Raw genomic sequence first — 19,433 nt, forward strand, 5'->3', positions numbered from 1 at the left:
GAGTCGGGGCTCGGTTTGTTTTTGAAAGTCGCCTATTTGTGAAACAAGGGACAACGTTGATCATGTCGAACGAATAGCGCAGATCTTTTCGACACACAGTCTAAAACCGTCGACCCAGCTTCCGGAGAAGGCTAGAACTGCTGAATTCCGGACAAAGGCCCTACTTAAGTTGAGGCTGATACGCTATATCTACCAGGTATAATGCGAACCAACTTAACAAAACAGTGAGCACTCAGCACACACTGGTGTCCATTGACAAAGCATTATATATTATCATATCACGACCATATGAACACGTGAGGTGTTTATAAAACCAGGACCCGTCCTCGCCGCCCCTCCAGGCCCGTTTACCGAGTTGAGACTGTGGCCCGGAGTGGGCGACAAGAGGCCAGCCCGTTCGAGCACCCCTGCTGCAGATCGGCCCACGGCGGCTCCGTAGATAGGAACTGCACCTCCCTGCCGCCCGCGGCGCGCCATGATTCGTCGCTATACACCGATATACATCTCAAACGCGCAGTACGTTACAGTGATTTACATACAGACCAATATACAGCACCAGTCCCAGGACCTCGCGGCCGTTTCACACCTCGCCGTTAGCGCCATCTATCTTGGCGCCGACCGACGGCAGCGCCGCCAAGCGGCCGCGCCGTGAACGTAGCTCGAAGATCTTCTGTATGCTATTCCGGAAACATGTGAAGTTGTAGTCGATCAGACCTGACGGCACGTCCCAGAGATAGATCAAATATAGGATTTATCGTCACGAATGTTATAGAAAACAAGTTGAAGACACTGATAGACGAGGCCACTTCAGTTTTAAGCCAACAGCTGGCAACACTGGGTGTCCGTCTACGAGTATCGCATAGTGCACTGCGGCCCTCCATTCGTTCCCACCGCACACAGCTGATACGCTGCCCTCTACCCCTCTATTCCCAGCAGCCACCATTCCCACCCCCCACTCACCCTGTTTTCTGAAGTTGTCTGCTCGGACGATGCAGACCAGCGCCAGGAAGCGGTTCACCTCCCTCAGGTACAACACGGTCGAGTTGTTGAGCCGGATGATGCTCGAACTGCGCTGGTCGAACCCGCCGTCGTTGTCGCCCTTCAGTCTGAAGACGAAAAGGGGAGATGGACTCATGAGGCGTGGTATTGCAAATTTAGGTTGGTGCTTAGTGAGGCTTTAGTTAGAGGCCAATACGGAATACGGATGGTATCCTACATTCAAACGGTGCATGGCAGGATAAGTTGAGAGGGCGATGTGAAATGGAGCGGTTATGAACGAGGAAACTGACAGTCGGTTTATAAAGAGTATGGACGTTTCTCATAATGTTTGATTGTGGCAGGCGGCAGCACCATAGGCATTTATAAAAAGTTTCGATACCACGTAAGACCAGTCAACACTCGGTACGTAGTAGGTAGTACGCATTACCTACCAGTCCACAACAGTGTTGTACCTGTAAAACACCAAGCATGACAACGTTCTGATGCCTTTTCTTTGAACAGCACGCTATTGTCTGTGTCTCCAAGTTTTTTTTCTTAGATGAATACGACAGCAATGACTAAAATAGAACGCTAAGTTCAGCTTACAACTGTCCAGCAATCACTCTGTATTGTCACGGTATCTGGCAGTCGTAGTGAAGCCTTTATGCTGCTTTCGCTTCACATGAGGATTGAAATGTTGATCACGAGCAATCATATTTTTCACTGAGGGAGTACCTTCCGTAGGACAGGAGCAAGGTTACAGCCCGCATAATGTACTGCTGACAGCATATTAGGGCCGCGGGCCAATGACATGTTACGGAGTAAATGCTGGGAGCAAAACAGGCGACAACGGGTGTTCCATCTGAGCAGCGCCCTTATCGGTGAGAAAGCACCGTCTGGTGGACCGGAGGGAAATAATGAACAAAGGAGCCTATGTATAGGATTCATATTCAAAAGATGACGAATATACCCATGTGAGGGCTTCCTTGTAGTTGAGAATAAGCAGCTAAGATAGAGAACATTAGGAATTACTAACAAATAAAATAGAAGGAATTACACTTCGAAATAAACAGCGTATGGCGAAAACATGAATCATCACGTCCAGCATTTAACTATCAACAGCTGGCCCGTAAGCGACGGGCCGTACAATGCCAGACAGTAAGCCAGACCACAAAATCACAGTGTGCGGCCCAGACCACAGATGTGCGCGGCTGTAGCTCAGGAGGGCGGGTCGGACCGCAGCTGGTGTCATGAAAAAAAGACGCTGAATGGGCGGATCGGCGGCACCCACAGGTGGCGTGTCTTCGACAGATACACAGGAGTGAGTCCCGCCCCGTGGCGTGCCTGACAGATACACAAGAGTGAGTCCCGCCCCGCGGCACCCTGACAGACACACGGGAGCGAGTCTCTCCCAACGGTGGTTCAATGTAGCAGCACCGTCCGCCTCTAGAACCAAAGACTGGTTACCGAAAGACTACATTTTTACGTTAACCATAAGACCGATCCCGGTTTTACAGCTACATGTAGACAAAACGAAACGTTCCCATTTCCTCACTCCTACAGTCTACAGCCTATGGATGATCAACATGCGGCAAAGCACCGACACACCAAATACTCTCCAACCGGCAACCACCCCAAACCACCCAACCTTCAAATATCCCTCAGCTCACCCGTAGATGCAGGAGAGGTCGATGACGACGTCAATCATGTCGCAGCACAGCTCGTACGACTGCATGTCCACGGGCGACGAGTCAGTGGCGATGTAGATCTTGGAGATGACGTCAAACAGAAACGCCTTCTCTGCGCCTGAGTTCTACGGAATAGGGCATAGGGCGAGATATTAACCCTCGCCCATGTAGGGGGGGGGTTGGTGCAACCCCCCCCCCCCCCCCTGAGGTTTTTCGGAAATAGCGCATAAACGGCGGCGCGCAGCGCCGCCAAATTTTGGGTACCTTATGGGGCAAACCTTGCGCATCTTTTGATAAAAAAATTTGACCGGGTCATGTCAGGTCACGGAGTTATGACGTCACAAAGGGAACAGCCTCCGGCCGGATTTTCACAAACTGAGTGCCAACGCCCGAGGTTTCCTGCCGGTGGTACGGACATCGGTTGATGGATCGTGATGAAACTTCCCATGCATGTTGGGGCAAGTATTGGCTATCATATGGTATAAGAAACTTGACCGGGTCAGGTCAGGTCACGGAGCTATGACGTCACAAGAGGAACAGCGTCCGGTACTATTTTTGAAAAGCGCCCGAACCACTATTTTGCTAATTCTTGTCACCTCAATGGGAATATGCAGCAATATTAGCTTCTATAGGGAGCAAATGGACCTCCGAAATCCAAAAATACAATCAGATTTCAAAAATTTAAATTTTGATTTTTCGAATTTCTGCCGCCGACTGTGACCTTGCCGACTTCCGGCGCTCCCAACGCGCCATTTTTAGAGCTAGGGAAACGAAATACATACCAAACGATAGAGAATTGATCAAGGAACACGATAGTGAAGGTTTCAAGTCGATATCTCCCACCGTTTTGCCGCAATCACCGCGGAAAGTTGAAAAAAGTCTATTTTTCCGAAAATTTGACCTTTGACCGGTCAAAAGTAGGTCAAATGTTGACCTAGGACCAAAAAATTTACCACCAATCGCGAGATCTCGGCGAGAGCAATCCGTTGGTCTTTTCCGCTAAGCTCTACGACGCTCCGTTTTCAAACGCCAAGGGGGGGGGGTCGCACCAACCCCCCCCCCCCCCCTGCATGGGCGAAGGTGGCAGATCGCCGTTTACGGGCGAGGGTTAACGACACTTGGGTACACCTGGCCTATCTGTTCATCCAATCTTATTTTGATATTACGGTAGAAAGAAATCAAAACCAATAAAGTAAATTTACTCGTAAAACGAAAAACAGAAAAATGCCCTCAATTTAAGTCTGATCTACAGGCGAGCGAGTTGCTGGGCACTGGGCAGTCGAGTCGACACAACGCTCTCGAAATCTAACCGACTCGAATACGAAGTATGACACATAAAGGGATGTAGAAGGTGGTCTTCGGATCAGAGGAACAAGATATAATAAATAAAGAAGCCAGGCATCTATAACGCTTACGAACGCATTTATCATTTCTAAACTGTTTATGTCCTAGTGTTTATACAGATGACCCCTATGTGTCGAAGAATAGTGCACATTTCGCGACTGTGACTGAGTGTACGTAACTCTATACCAGCGATAAATAAACCGGGCTATATCCCATGTTCAACCGCAGATAAACACTTCAATGGGAACGAATATACTAAAATATAAGCTAGCCAAGCAAATTGAAAGCCGTAACCGCATCACTGCCGACCACAAAAGCTGGTGTGTCGGGCGGATAACACCGTTAGCACGGAGTGGTGACGTCACCAATCCTTTCGGCCGGCGAAATGGAAAACCTTTGCATAGACAGCTTATTAGAAAGGCTAGTGCCTGTAGTTCAGGCAAAGATAGTCATACACCGCTCGTGATTCTGCAGTAATTGGGTTCATATAGACTCCAGGTAAAGGAAGCAGAAGCATCATTCCCACTGTTAACTGGCCACCATTTCCATTTTTGGACAGCCAAATCGTCTTCCTAATGTTACTGTCTATATCGTCCAATGGAAACAGCACAGCTCATAGATGTTGATGCAACTGCAGCCAAGCGCCGACCTCCACCATCTCAGGGCCGAGCGAGGCCATCCAAAGCAATACTCCCCCAGATCGTCTGATGAAACCTCTCCAGACGCCGCCGAGCCGAGCGCCCGACTCACCGAGATGAAAATATCCATCAGGTTCTCCAGCGTGGGCAGCTCGGGAATCAGCTTCTGCACCACCTTGCTGAACGCCTCGAATATGCTGTGGTCGTATATTGATGTCAGGTATATGCTCAAATGGATGTTGTCCATACCTGGAACACGGAATATGGTTACAATGCGCGTAAAGATAATCAAATCGACATGGATAAATCAGTCACTGCAGACGGCTAGCATGGCGAAAAGCAAACCAAACATAGCGGAAAACCATTGCCATTTGCCAGTTTTGCATAACATCTAATAACAACCAGTATAGCGCCTTTTGGGGCGACTAACGGAGCGAGCGAGAGGGTGGGCCTTGCACGTGCGAAATTGGGAGGGGGTACCTCCAACTGACTTGTGCACGGCACCCTACTAACCGGTCTCTAGCGATGTGCCAAATTTGAGCACAATCGGCCCGGCCGTTCTCGAGATCTGGTAGCGGCACCCTGCACGTGCGCACGTGCAAAATGGGTCCCAACTGACTTGTGCACGGCATCCTACTAACTGGTCCCTAACCGTGTACCAAATTCGAGCGCAATCGGTCCAGCCGTTCTCGAGATCTGGAAACGACCCCTGCACGTGCGCACGTGCAGCAGCACCCCAACTCTGGCACATGGATATGCATTGCCTAGCGGGTGCCTACCTACATACCAACTTTCAGCGCAATCGGCCAAGTAGTTACCGAGATATTGCAACAATTACAAAACTGACACCTCTTCGTTTTGCAAGTGGCACGTGCGTAAGGGGTCACCCACATGCATCGGGAATAGTCCAATACTTGGTAGAAGGAATGAAGCTACCCTACAAAAATTACCGCGTGTAAATCGGTCAAGTGGTTGCTGAGATATAAGCCTCGCAAAAGCGTGACCACGGCCGGCCGGCCGGCCGCTCATACTCAGAAATTTCCGTTAATCTAAGGAAAGACTACGCTCGCTTCGCTCGCTCCGTAATAAGTTTATTTTATCATGCTATGCTACGACAATTACAAGCTATCAAAACAAAATCCTCCCTACGCCCTACGCAATGAGAGATGAACACTTAACAGGTGCAGACAGCGGACGAGCCCGGCTGTCTCCCGGGACTCACTGGCGTCCAGGAGGTCGTCGTGCGCGCGCTGGTGGATGTCGCGCTGGATGTCGATCCGCTGGTCGTCCGACAGGCCGTCCACCTTGTGGATGAACACCTCGAACTTGATGTTGGGGTCCACCTTGTACGCCTGGATCACCGTCTGCTGCAGCTTGTTCAGCGCGTCCGTGTAACCGTCCTAGCGGAAAACGGCCATCGCAAATGGTGACTTAGAAGTTGTACCAACAAGAGAATAACCTTTTTATACTAAAAAGAGAACCTACATCGCCATTTGACGTCATTAACAATCCACATTGAGAATTGTAATAAATTAAAGTACAAGCTTTGTGGGATGCTGCAATCTGCATAACAAGGCATACAACGGGGTCAATTTTACCAATGCATCATCAAACCATTTTTTAAAGTCACATAGGTATCCCACCAAGGTGAGGTCAATTCGCTTTTTGTCTGGCCCTCTGTTCCTATTGTATCGCTATCGTAACTGTTGTGCTGAAAGCGAACTAGAAGTGAACGCGGAGGCCGATGATACAGCGTTCAGAGTCCAATGTGAGGTCGTCAAGATAACAAGCTATCTTCCTGACTAGCATCTGTAAGATACGAGTACAATGCTAAGCCCAAGGCAAAACTAAAGCCGGAGATATATTTCCACCCTAACAGAGCTATCACAAATAGCAGCAAGGATTTTAATAGGCCGATGCAGCACACTCAAATTCAATATTGTTTGAACTGGAATATCCTATTTGTTATTTAACTAGACGACACACGGTTATTTTGCATACTTTGAGAGAAATCTCTGTCACAAATTACAGCTTCCAGTTTGATAAGCCGCTCTAGCACCAGTGCTAAAGCAGGATCACAAGTACAACGTCTCTGACACATAACTGGTAAGCCGGAGGACAGAAATTAATGGTTTAAATCCCTAGGTTCATATACATCCGGCGTATTTTTAGAAAATCATGATGTGAGCTATGACTTGAGCCTAATGTTTTCGTGATTGACGGTTTGCAGGTTAAGCCCTTCCGATGATAAAATGACGCTATAATGGTACAGGTTATAGAACTTCACAGGTACCATAAATATAAGCGCTTTAGCCGCTTTAGCCTTGGATCATGGCGATAACGTTTCGGATATAACAAGATGACGGCCATAATGGCAGTATGTAGAGAAGTGAATCACCTTTTGTCCTGCTATTTGGTTAACATAGCCAAAATGACCCATTGCGATGTTGTTGATCCATGCCTCCACAACGATATCATTTCATCTTAAATTAGTCAACTACAGCCAGCCACTCTGCAATAGCTAAGCTCAAAACGCGCATTATTTCCTTATTCCTTTATCCTTAGACTACCTGTCAATCCCTAAAGCCAGCCAGCCCGCCCTGCGACCCCCGCCCCTCCCTCGAGTTCCACCCGCTCCACCCCGCCCACCTGCGCGTCGATGACAAACAGGAGCGCGCCACAGCCGCTGAAGATGAGCTCCGTGTCGTACGAGCTGTCAAAAAAGTCGATCTGGCCGGGGAAGTCCCACACCTGGAAGCGCACGAACGACGAGTGCGGCACGTCGTCTTTGACGATCTTGTTGGTCGACTCGAGAAAGAGCGTCTCGGCCGGTGACATTTTGTGAAACACCACCCGCTGAATCGACGACTTGCCGCTCCTGGGGGCACACAGGGTTGGTGATTTTAAGCATCACTAAGGTAAGTTGCTATTGCAGGAAATAAGCCCTCTTTGAGACAGTAAGAATTATGTCATTGACTCTTATCGCTGGTGTTGAATTATGTAACCGACAGTGCCAAGCTGCATACCATACAATCAAAGACCCCCGGCAATGGAGCATTTCAACCCACCTATCAAACGATAAGATTACCTACCTCCGACACTTCAACTCAGCCCGTAACTATGCTGCTGGCCACATACCACTGAGCTCTGCAGGACATGACCCTTGGATTGTCTACGGCTAAAGATAAAGAGACATTATGTTACGGGCATAGTACCAACAACTGACCCATCATTGGAAATGAAACTTTGATCAGGGTATTGTAAATAACATGCATACTTTTTAAAATCGAAGCCGCAAGAACATTACGTTCGGGCGACCCCTGACCTGATGCCATGAACTCTGACCTGACGTAATCTGATGCCTTCAAAAACTCTACGAACGACAGTATTTAACAAAAGCACGATTTCAAATTACAATTCGAAAATAAATCATTTTCTGTACCTAGCTACAAAATGAGCGTGGTTTGTCTAACTGTAACGATAGCTCTTTAACCTGCCTATTTTAGTCTTTAGCTGAATTTGACGAGAAATAAGCAATCCTTTCCAGCGCCAAGGTTTCACGAAGACTGCCTCGTTTTGGGTAAACATCCGCAGACCTACCCAATCGCGGTTGGCGTATCCAACCAGAGTATATAGATTCAACATTCCTCTATATCCCGTTAGATCCACAGCACAGCCGATATCGCTGCTCATACACACACTAAGGTGTGCATAAAGCCGAAGAAACCACTCGATAAAGACTGAGTTCAGCAGTCAGCCTGCGACGTATAAAGGCCGTGGTCGGAACAAAAGGCCGCCACTCCATAAATACCACGGAAAACGAGACGTGGCTGTTCCTGCACACAGTAACTGCCTCACTAAGCATTGTGTACCCAATGCCATGTCAATGTGGTCAGTCGGCGCGTCTTGTATCGGCCAGTTCAGCATATCGATGGATGATCAGACTACCTATCGACTCAATTCATCAACCTAACACCGATGCAAATTGCTGAAACATGACGTCTAAGCCAGAGCGGACGTGCAGCTAGACATCACCGCAGGGCACAGCATCCATTCGAGAAACGCTGCGCCGTTCAGCATTCACCTCACCCGAAACGAGAGAGGTCACTGACCTTGCTTTCACTATTTCGATTTCACGCCGGCGCGGCGGGTCACACAGACGCAGCCGGGGACGTACCGTCTCAAGCCCATCAGCAGGATCTTGGGCTTCATCTCGACGGTGCCGAAGATATCGCCGTCCTCCTCCGGGCCGCAAAAGTCCTTGGGGTAGGAGCCCACATAGGAGCGGCTGTAGTCGTCGTCCACTTCGTAAGACTGAAACAGAGGAGAGGGGGCACGGGTGATGGATTTTGGTATCGTGACGGTGAAACAGCCCACACCTCAGCGGTGACCACGGCTTCCAGCAACAAGTTGAGGGGTGGGATATCGCTGTTAAAATCGTTAAAATAACCATTCTGGGAAGAAGTTCGTCGAAATACAAAGTTTGCTGATGACACGGATGTTTGTTAAGTTTGCTGATGACACCCCTGATGACACTGATCTACGGCATCTACGTGTGCGTACTCAATCTCCAGTATTCGCTGAATGTCTAAGAACAGAGCCTAAGGCCAAGCCAAACAGGGCAATCGGGAATCGGCATTCCCATTCCTTCTTTTGATTCATCAATCATTAGTGGGGCAGTTGGCAGTCTACTGCCAAGTTGCAGGCTACCTACTCGTGATCAGGATTTGCTGGCTCTTTCTGACAGACGAGCCCCTCTGAATATGCCCCGAGCTTCTGGTGTCAAACATCAGACAGTAAACCGGTTTTTGTACACGAGCTGCCACGCTCTGAAATACCAAAACAGATCACAAGCGGTTTATTGATAGGCTTCATTAATCACATGCAGCATGCATACCATATGATCTATTTTTGCGCGCTTTGCGTCACACCACTACAACCAGCTTGTACTCGGGCAAGCTCCGATTATTCATTGTCAGTCATCTGTCCATCTCCAGACATCGTCTTGAGTAGGTAATACTAATCTGGTAACAAGAAGCTGAACGTTTTCCTCAGAACACAACATTGTTATATTCAACAACGAATAAAATGCATATTCTCGCATTGAAGCGAAGGTAGTGGACCGTTCCCAACTTCTCTCGGCCGCGTCGCTCAGCCCTGTGTGGTGGTGACGTCACTCCTGGTTTCAGTGACGTCACTGTCCGCTATCGAGCGCGGCGCGGCGGCGCCGCGGCGGCAGAACCGTGCCGGCAGCAGCGGACGCCGCGTGTGCGCCGAGTGCCACCGACAGCCAGAGTGTGTGAAGTGGTAGCGCAGTGACAGCCGAGCTCAGCAGAGACCATGCCGAACGGCGGCGAACCACTGCGGGGCGAGGCCCAGGCGTGGAAGGCGGCGCACCCGCCGCAGTGCCCGCATCGGCCGTGGGGGTACGGCGCCGACATGAGCCCGCCGCGGCCGCCGGCGCGCGCGGCTGCCGCCCGCGGCCTGCAGCTCATCCTGGCGGCCACAGCCGGCGCCGCCGGCTACGCCTACTACCACAAGGTGAACGGCTACTCGTGCGACAAGCACCACCACCCTCCGAAGCACCAGACGCCGCCGGGCGGGCACAAGTAGCGGCCCCGCCCGGCCGCACGGACTGTCAGAGAGAGGGCGTCGGCCGTCCGTATCGCGGCCGAGCGGCTTTGTGCGGGTTTCCGAGGCTGGCGGCCCGAAAACCGCGGCGGAACGGGCCCGTTACGGACGCCGAATCGGTCACACAGGAACACAGAAGCTACCGAACGCCGGCCTCAGCCGCAGCGTGTCGGTAGGGGCGGAGGCGGCGACGGAGGGGCGGAGGGATAGCGCCTAGCAGCCGCTATCCGCAGCACTGTATGTGTACCGTGACCTTGGACAGAGCGACCGACGTGAGAACTCAGGAGCAAACGTGGCGACTGGCTGCCACCAAGAGGGGCGAGCCGCTACAGAAAACTGTGAACCATTTGTGAGTCGTGAGAGAGACGCTAGTGAGTTGTGCGAGAGACGCCAGTGTGTGAAACATAAGTGAGTCGTGTGAGAACGCTAGCCAATTGTGTGAGTTTCTGCATTGTGAAGTGTGTATAGTGAGCACTGAGCAGGTTGTGATGGCCGTGGTACCGCAGTGAGTCGCTGAGTCGTGCTCCCGTGTGCTGTGAGCTCAGTATCTGTGCTCAAACCCGGCCCTGAACAAGTCTCAGTCAGCCAAGCTGAGAGCCACATCCCGTGCGCAATCCCCAAAAAACCTCTCCAGTAAAGCTGCCGCGGCAGTGAAAAAAGACCACCCGGGAAGGCGATACCGTCCGCCCCATCCACCGCGGGCAGAGCCGAGTGGCGTGCGGGCTTTGTGCGCGCTACCGGCCTTAGACGTCCGTCACCCGCGCGTTGCCGGCCGTGCGTTGCGTGCGGACCGGTCGTGCGGCCACACCGGCTGGCCGGCTGTAGCCAACCCGGTAGTCAACAGTGCAGCCAACGTGCGAACACAGGACCGGCTTTGATAGCAGGCTATTCCTGTCCCCAGTCACGTGATAGCGATACGCACCGCTCGCGCGCGCCCACGTGCTCTGCACGCTCACGCCAGGAGGGGGGGGGGGGCGCACTTTTTGAGTCCCTCCTCTGTGCAGAGTTTGGATGGGGATGGCTGTGGGGTTCCAAGGCGACGTTTGATTACTTGAGTGTGGAGCGTTACACAAAGTCGTTTGTTCGTGTCTGCAGTGCTCAAGGCCGCATTCCAATACATGTATTTTGTAGACGGCCGCCGGAGTTCTCTAAGCAGTATTATCTGAGGGCGGGACTGACTTGGCCGCACACATTCGGTCAGATTATGAGATCTACACGCAGCCCGCGTAGCGACAAGGCACTGAGCCGGAATAAACGGTAAGCGTCAGCTGTTCACGCTACCATCTGTTTAAAAGTTTTAGTACCCCGTGAACTGTGAAGCGGAGTGCCGAATGTTCCGGGCTAAATCCATGGGTACAGGAGGGGCTTGGGGTGCGAGCCCGGTGTAGCATCGAGTACGCTGAAGTTTAGATGTTTGCAGTGGCGCGGGAACTTTTTCCAGACTGGGGGGGCTGAACCATCATAGAGATCAACCTAGGGTACCCCCAAATCTAGTTTTCTCATTGGTTTTAGGCCACTTATTTTTCAGACCTTGGCCTTTTCAACGAAAAAAAAAGAAGAAAATATTTGCAAAAAAAGTGAGGTATTCCGTCTCAGCTGAGTGAAGAAACTACCGTTTTGGCAACCTGGAATAAAGGTTTTAAGCTGCCAACTGAGTTGCCGAGTCAGTAAAATAGGTAGATTTTTCACTCACATGCTTTCTTCCTTTGTGACTCACAACCCCTAATTTGGGGAGGACAAGCTGCCCCAACGGTTCCTGGCCTCATGAAAAGTTGTGAGGCACCGCCCCCACGGCCCCAGAGTAGTGAGGGCAAGCTTCCCCCACTGCCCTCTCCCCCGGTTCCCGCGCCTATGTATGAATCTATGAAATTGCGTTGGTAGATTTCCGATTTCGATTCCTCCAGCTGGGGGGGCTCAAATACATTACGAGCCCCCCCAGCCGAAAAGTTGGAGGGGCTCAGCCCCCCCTAGCCCCCCTGGTTCCCGCGCCACTGGATGTTTGAATGTTTGATAAATCAACACACATCAATCAATCGTAGATGGAACTTTAACGATCTAACCGCAAGCCATCTGCAACACCGTAACGGGACAACTAGAACTTAACCGAGTGGCCCCGGGTTCATTTGAACGCCACTCATAAATCAAGCAGGCCCATCAATTAGTGTAATTGCCGATGCCCAACGCTACAAAGTGCAACAAAGGTGCAATCATGCAGGGATTTTCAAGGCTCTTGGAGCGTAACCCACGAGCGCAGCGCCATTCAAGTCGAATAGTTATTAGCCGTGTGAATGTGAAAGACAACACAACGCAACATTTCCCATTAGCCAATAACTCAGTCATTAGCACCAGCCAGCAGCCATACAATCGTTTCAGATATTCCAGTCACATCACGAGGCGTGGGTTTCTAAGAGGCGCCGCCCGTTCTGAGCCCGCTGAGTGGTCGACTCCAGCTCGGCGCGGCACACCCCACCAAGCCTGACACGCCAGGCGTGAGTGTGGGAGGACGGCCGGGTCCGATCCGTATCGAGACGGGCGCTCGGTCCAACAGACACGCAAGCCAGGTGCCGTCTGCGTGGCACCTGGCGACCATCAGGGGTAAACTCCGATTGTGAATACGGCCACAAAAATAGCCCGTTACCCGTTACTCCTACCCTTACCCTAAACCCATGATTGTGAATACGGCCACTGCGTCATAGTGGGCCTTGAGGAGCAACTGAGTGCAGTCGCCAGAGGCATGCGAAACCACGCTGCATCCAAGCAGCAGGGGTCACTGCCGGCTCACAGGCAGGTAATATTTGAAGCTCCGCCATACCATTGTTCGGCCCATCACCTGACAGGCAAATTTGCATACCAACGAACTCGCGGGCCAAGTGTCAGTGCCCTAGCCGAGAGTGGGCGTCTGTATTTTTAGTCTGGCATGAAGTGCCACCTGTGGTGCATGGTCCTGCACGGCCGGCCATCACTGGCGGCTGCGTGTGTGTAGACAGAAGAGTGTGTGCAATGTGCACTGGGCAGGAGAAGAACGCAGCGAATCAGAGCCCAAGACACGTATCGACGAGCGTTTGTTGCGCGCTCGATTTGCAAATCACGCAGCGAAGAGCACAACACACGCCCCCGGGCACAAGGCTGACCAGCGCAGAGCGAAACTGAGACGCAGAAATGTACGGATGACGCTGCAGAAGCTGGCAGCGAACGCTCAGCGACATCGTACCTGCAATACTGTCATAACAGCAGACTCGTTGTTGGTATCTGACTGCTTTATGCATGAAGAATGTCCAAAGGATAAACATTGAAAACGCATAGCACATGCCTCTGCATAGTTAGAGGCCTATGCTTAAAGCTATATTTTTCAATACACGGCCTATCTCTAGCGGCACAGCTTGATAAAGGCGAAAATAAACGTTTGGCGCTCGGATACGGCCATCGAGCACACATACTGAGCCTCTGGACTCCTCATCGGCAGACTAAACGCAGTCCCCGGGAGAATGAAAGTAAATCATTTCAGTATTTCACATTGAAAGTTCATTACCAGTTTTAACGTTGATCCACTGTTCGATACCAGTGATGTACATAAGTGACCTACAACCGAATTAGATCGAATCTAGCCGCTCTAAACTGCGCATAAACTGCAATGGTACCAGCTATTGCGAATGCGATATTATACAATTAACTATTTAAAGGGGCTCAAGTCTCAAGATCCGGATATTCGGATATAAAACGAGTACCCAAAGTTATGCGAAGAAAACTGAAGGATATGACGAGGTTTATTTTACAAAGAAATGGCGCAGATATCGAACAAAACCTAAGCCACTGCACGGGTCTCCTTATTTACTGTTGGCTGAAGATTGATAAATTGCAAAAAGAGTGGTAATTCTTAGCCAGTATAAAGACATCAACCACAGAGATCGATCACCGAACATTGACGACATTCACGACAGGTCTGGAACGCGAAGACATCACGTCATTAATCTTCAGTAGGTCTGGAACGCGAAGACATCACGTCATTAATCTTCCGTGCACGTCCCTGCATTGACGATGCTGCAAAAATCCACCAACTTCCCAAAGCGTTGCAAGCATTCTGTGGAATGACATCAGAAAACGCTAGACATGCGCATAACTCATTAATGATGCAAGTTAGTTCTGGAAGTTCAATCAACCAAACAAATGCCTCTTTCATCACCCAAACAACTACGAACTATCCCAAAACTTATGATGCACCTCCGCGGAATTAACCACGACGCACAAGCCAAGTGACAGCTCTCACGACAGGACAATAGCGGCGTTGCATCAGGCACCGCTGTCAGCTGCGAGCGGCGCACCTCAGCCTACCCACCCCCGACTCCGCGTCTCTCGGACTCATGATCGGTGACCTGCCGCGGCCGCCGCGCCGCCGAGGTCAGCTCGTGCGTCATGGAGCGGGGTCGACCGGCCGACCGCCGCGGAACAGACGCCGACCGGGCCCAGACGGCTCTCTCCGGCAGGAGGCGTCCGTCAGAGTCAGAGCGGCGATAAGGTGGCCGCCATACTGGATCAGACCTAACTGCGACGCGCATCAGGAAGGGTGGCACGGTCGTGCAGACGGCGGCGGGATTGACGTGAGCGGCACGCCCGGCATCGTGTATATAATTTGTGTTTGTTACAGAAGCACCACGTGGGCCGGCGATCGGGGGCCTTGAGGTTCTTGTTGCATTTGATTATCGGGCATTGGGCATCAACACGTGTAACGTAGTCTTATATCCGCTTCGATTACTTCCCACCAGTTAGCGCACACAATTCCATAAGCCGAAAATAAACGGCGGAACTTCGTATTATCATTCATCACCCATTTGCGCCTAGGTCCGAGAAAATGGATCTGGAATCTGATCCCACGGATCCTGATCTCGAATCAGACGGGATCATAGATCCAGACCTTTAATTCATCGAGAGATCCGTAGGGATCATGGATCAGAGTCTAATTTTTTGCTCAAGATCCAGTGAGATCACAGACCGTCGTTCACTTTAACACAGAAATCCCCCCCCCCAAAAAAAATTGTTGCAACTCAAAAACGTTCTGGTTTAGTTATTTTATGTGATTGGACGTCCCAATCCATAGTTTTGTGGCACCTATCGACATAGAAACACTTGGAAACCTGGTTTCAAATGTTGTGCATGGTGGGATCCACTCAGATCATATGTAGATCCATGTTCTTGGTTTATCATAAGATCCTATGAGATCATAGATCCAGGATAATTGTTTTCACGCTGGATCCGGTGGGATCATGGATCCTAACCTGCAGTTTGCTTCGAGATTCACTGAGATCATAGATCCATCACTCGGGTCGATGCACGTGCCTGTCATTCATCATATTTGTTTTTTTTTCTGTTTGTTAGTTTTACGCAAGAGTACACTCAACATCGTTACATCACTATGTAGATAAAAAACAGGAAATTTTGCAAGTTGTCAAGTTAAAGAAATCAGGGAAGTAAAACAAAATGCATCGAAAATCAAAACTTGTGGAGTCGGTGCTGGCAGGTCAACGTCCTAACGGCGCTGATTTCTCTCTTTCAGCTCTGATGGTCATCCCATCCAGGCGACCAGTGGTGAGGTTGGCTCCTTTAGGAGCATAGCTGCCTTTCCAGGATGACCGTTTGGGTGGCTGAGAGGCCTGTTCCACCGCGACACTCCAATCCTTACAGAATGGCCAGAGCCACGGCGATGCACCAAACCGGGGTCCACTCACGTTTGATCGAATCACCATCAAGTCTGTCACATTTCGCCTTCCAATGACCGATGACCCCGCGGGTGACCGATGGGTGTTGCTCGGTGATGAAAGTTCAACAAATGGCACATTTTTGATACCGAACTGATAAGCATTGAACAACCAGTCATTCCTGACCGCCACACGCATTTTAAGTCACTGTTTTTTTTTTGTTTTTGTTTTGTTGGATTAGGTCCTTTCGGTCTGACGAGACCATTTCGGAGCCGGAGGGATGATAGGAATTAGGGGGAGACATTGGTCTGGACAGGCACCCTAGAGAGTCACCGGGGCTGAGCCCGTCCGAATGGACAGGCCGACCAGCGCCAAAGTACTCACTGCACAGTGCACCCGGCTACAGGTGTGCTCCCTTAGGAGCAGCGGTGTCGCTCCAAGGGCCCGCATAAGATAAAGTTGCCTGTCCAGCTCGGATCGAGGGTTGCGGCATGGAGGAGAAGGATTTGAACATCTGAGGATGAAAACGACGGACGGGTGAGGTCACTGGACTGGCCACTGAACGACGTTAAAAAGCCGACCATTCTCCCCTCTAATAACGCCTTAACAGGCTCATCTCGCGTTAATAGGTGACGCCAATTCCAGTCTCCACACCTGTGCGATAATCTTCTCGTAAGTCACTGTCTCTCCGGGCCTCGCATAGCAACATATCATTTGTCTCACGTGACCTCGTAACGCCTTGCTAGGGGTGGCGACTGCACATCCCTGCCACCTAGCGGACAGACTGGTAGCACTAGTTGACATCGATAGCGAGGAATAGTAGAGGTCTCTTGAAACGTCTGTTATGCACATACCATGCAGTACGCTCAATGAACATTAGGTATATGCAGTTCCGACTCCAAACAGTTAAGCTCACTTTGTTGAGACGGCAGTCTAAACCTACCACTAAATAACTGCCTCATTAAAAGCCACCACAGGTGCCCATATCACTCATACATAGACCAACAATGAGGCGGGGTAAGCTGCTTATGAATAAGCTTGAAAGCAGTTCAACTAAACAGTAAACACCCTTGAAAACTGTGCCTCTTCAAAACAGTCACAAGGCAATGAGGCTCACATTAGTCAATAGTCATACATGCACTCCATGGATGAATGCTTTAGCAGCAACATAACATCTGCAATGAGCCATTAAAATAATGAGCCCAAAAGGCAGTTAAATGACATTAAGGGTGCAAAGGCATTGCAATGTGTTATCACTACATAAACGTCAATCAAGAAGGTACAGTGTGATTTCTCAGGCACATGAGTGTTCTGTATACTTTAGTAATAGTTACATCTTGATCTTTTATTTCATATGTAGGGCAAGGTGTAATAAACTCATGCTGTTTCTGCACACACTCACCATGTTTGAAGTGATGCCTCTTCAATAAAACTGTGACAGAGCTGAGTCTATCAATCCAATTGTTCTGCAACAAAAAAGTTATTAATGATATACAGCTTTTTGTCCTGCTATTGTAATACACATCAAAGCTAAAATTAAGATAGGTTACTATCAGAAGCCAATAAAATTTAAGAACTGGGAGAGCAGAACACAGTTAAATTGTGCAGAATAGTGGAACATATGAATTATGATGTCACCACTCACCACCATATGTGATTTTCTCCCTTTGCACCCTTTAAAAAAGCTTACCTACCTAATTCACAAAACAAAAACATTAAAAGAAAGAACACATACTTCTAAAATTGAAAAGTGAGACCACATATTGATACTTACAATACTTTTTACACAAAACATCTATAAGTTACAACCAACCACAAGGTCACATGGAGTCAGGCAAGGTCATGTTAACTAATAACGCTAATAACTATCCATTGCTGGGTAGGGTTAGGTCCAGTGAAGTTAGATTAGGTTGTTATTTCTGCTTGTAGTGCACCTGATTTTTCTGCATTAAATGATAGCATGCTGCATTAACAATTTTCTGAGTTGATAAATGGTTTATGAGAACATGTTCTCAATTTAAAGCCTAGGGTGCAAAAAGCCAATTCCACCTCAAAGCGCACCATATTTAATTTATTTTGTTCACTACTAGCTTTAACATGATTTGGATTGATGCAACATGTCTGGTCTATTTTCATGAGCACTTTCATTCAATTTCCTCAGTTTCCTGACTACAGAACCATTATGAGGTTTTCAGCCTTTAAGGCTGACCAGACACTCTTTCCGCATTCAGGAAATCACAAGCGAGAGCCTATTCAAATAGGTACATTATAATTCTTCACGCAGCAATCACATGCGGTAAGTGTGTGCGATCATTGCAAGTATGCTGTCATGTATTTAAGTAGGCTCTCACTCTCGCAGTGATTTCCTGGCTTAGGCTGGAAAGGTTTCAGGCTTTAGAATTATGCAGGTTCGTGCTTGACTAAGCAAACTGAAGTACATCAAAACTAGTCACTGTTGGAATTTGCATGTCATGAATGATATTAAAATTGATAATGAAAAAAAAAACGAGATAAATGTTTTATCAAATCCAAATGGTCCGAAAAATGAAAATTTGAAATTCAAGAAATTGAAATCAAGTAATACCAATACTGACCTACATGCTAAGCTTGAGCTTGAGAAAAGGCAAGCAAAACAAAAAACTCACCACTTATCTGTTGTTTTATAAATTCGCTTCAAAATAAATTAAGTAAAGTAAATTCAGTAGGTAATTTAAGCCACTCATGTAGCCCAGATTCGCCGCTCTCTCTCGTCGCGTTGTATTTGTGTATTTGTTTTGGAACATAACTAACCCCGCGTTCGATGTCTCGCGGACGACGAAGATTCTATGCCGTCCGGCCAATCACGCTCCATAACCGCAGCCGAGCCCCCGCTGACCTTGAACGGGATTGGCCGGACGGCGTAGAATCTTCGTCGTCCGTGAGACATCGAACGCGGGGTAGATCCAGGCCCATGTCGTCCCCTATCTCTCTGCGTGTCCACTAACACGAATGACGTCACGCATGTGGGCGGAGCTATGGGCGGAGCCTAAGGCACGCGGCAGTCCAAGCCGCCATATTTGAATTTATATTTTAATAGAATCTTGCCGATATTTTGGGTGAAGTCAATTTATATGGATAGCTTGGTGACAGTTAAGCTATACGAATAATAATTTATTATGGATGTGCGTATATTCAGCTTGGAATTGCAATTAAAGTCCCGCACCGCATAGATTCGAACTCGGGACCTTTGGAATACTGCGCGGGCACGCTAACCACTACACTACCGCGACCGCGCGGCGGCCGGCGGCAGGGAGGCTGCGGTGACATGGGGGACATTTTACGCTTTTGTGAAAAAAGCAAAAGATTTAGCGAAAAACACGTAATAGATAACTTGCAGAAAATTGTCTGCCTTTTCAGATAAGATACTTAGGTTTGATATATCTTGTGCAGACTTCATTCTACAGTGCTTCGAAAATCGCTCATTT

The 19,433-nt window shown here is 49.3% G+C and overlaps 1 protein-coding gene across 2 annotated transcripts; it reads right to left on the minus strand.

Moving 5' to 3' along the window:
- Positions 1-250: 250 nt before the first annotated feature.
- Positions 251-18,794, minus strand: LOC122390198 (ras-related GTP-binding protein C-like). 2 transcript variants are annotated; one of them, XM_043382925.1, is made up of 9 exons: positions 18,615-18,794; positions 17,372-17,435; positions 8,826-8,962; positions 7,298-7,526; positions 5,871-6,048; positions 4,761-4,897; positions 2,649-2,791; positions 961-1,106; positions 251-714 (listed from the first exon to the last, which is right to left on the minus strand). In XM_043382925.1, the coding sequence occupies exons 2-9, from the start codon at positions 17,372-17,374 to the stop codon at positions 581-583; spliced, it is 1,107 nt and encodes a 368-aa protein (XP_043238860.1). In that variant the 5' UTR covers positions 17,375-17,435; positions 18,615-18,794; the 3' UTR covers positions 251-580. The 2 variants fall into 2 exon arrangements, with proteins under 2 accessions (XP_043238860.1, XP_043238859.1); XM_043382924.1 differs by having other exon boundaries at positions 18,564-18,719.
- Between the last annotated feature and the right edge of the window lie 639 nt (positions 18,795-19,433).

This window comes from Amphibalanus amphitrite, unplaced genomic scaffold (genome assembly GCF_019059575.1).
Source record: "Amphibalanus amphitrite isolate SeventyFive unplaced genomic scaffold, NRLGWU_Aamphi_draft 000386F_arrow, whole genome shotgun sequence".
Taxonomy (NCBI): Eukaryota; Metazoa; Arthropoda; class Thecostraca; order Balanomorpha; family Balanidae; genus Amphibalanus; species Amphibalanus amphitrite.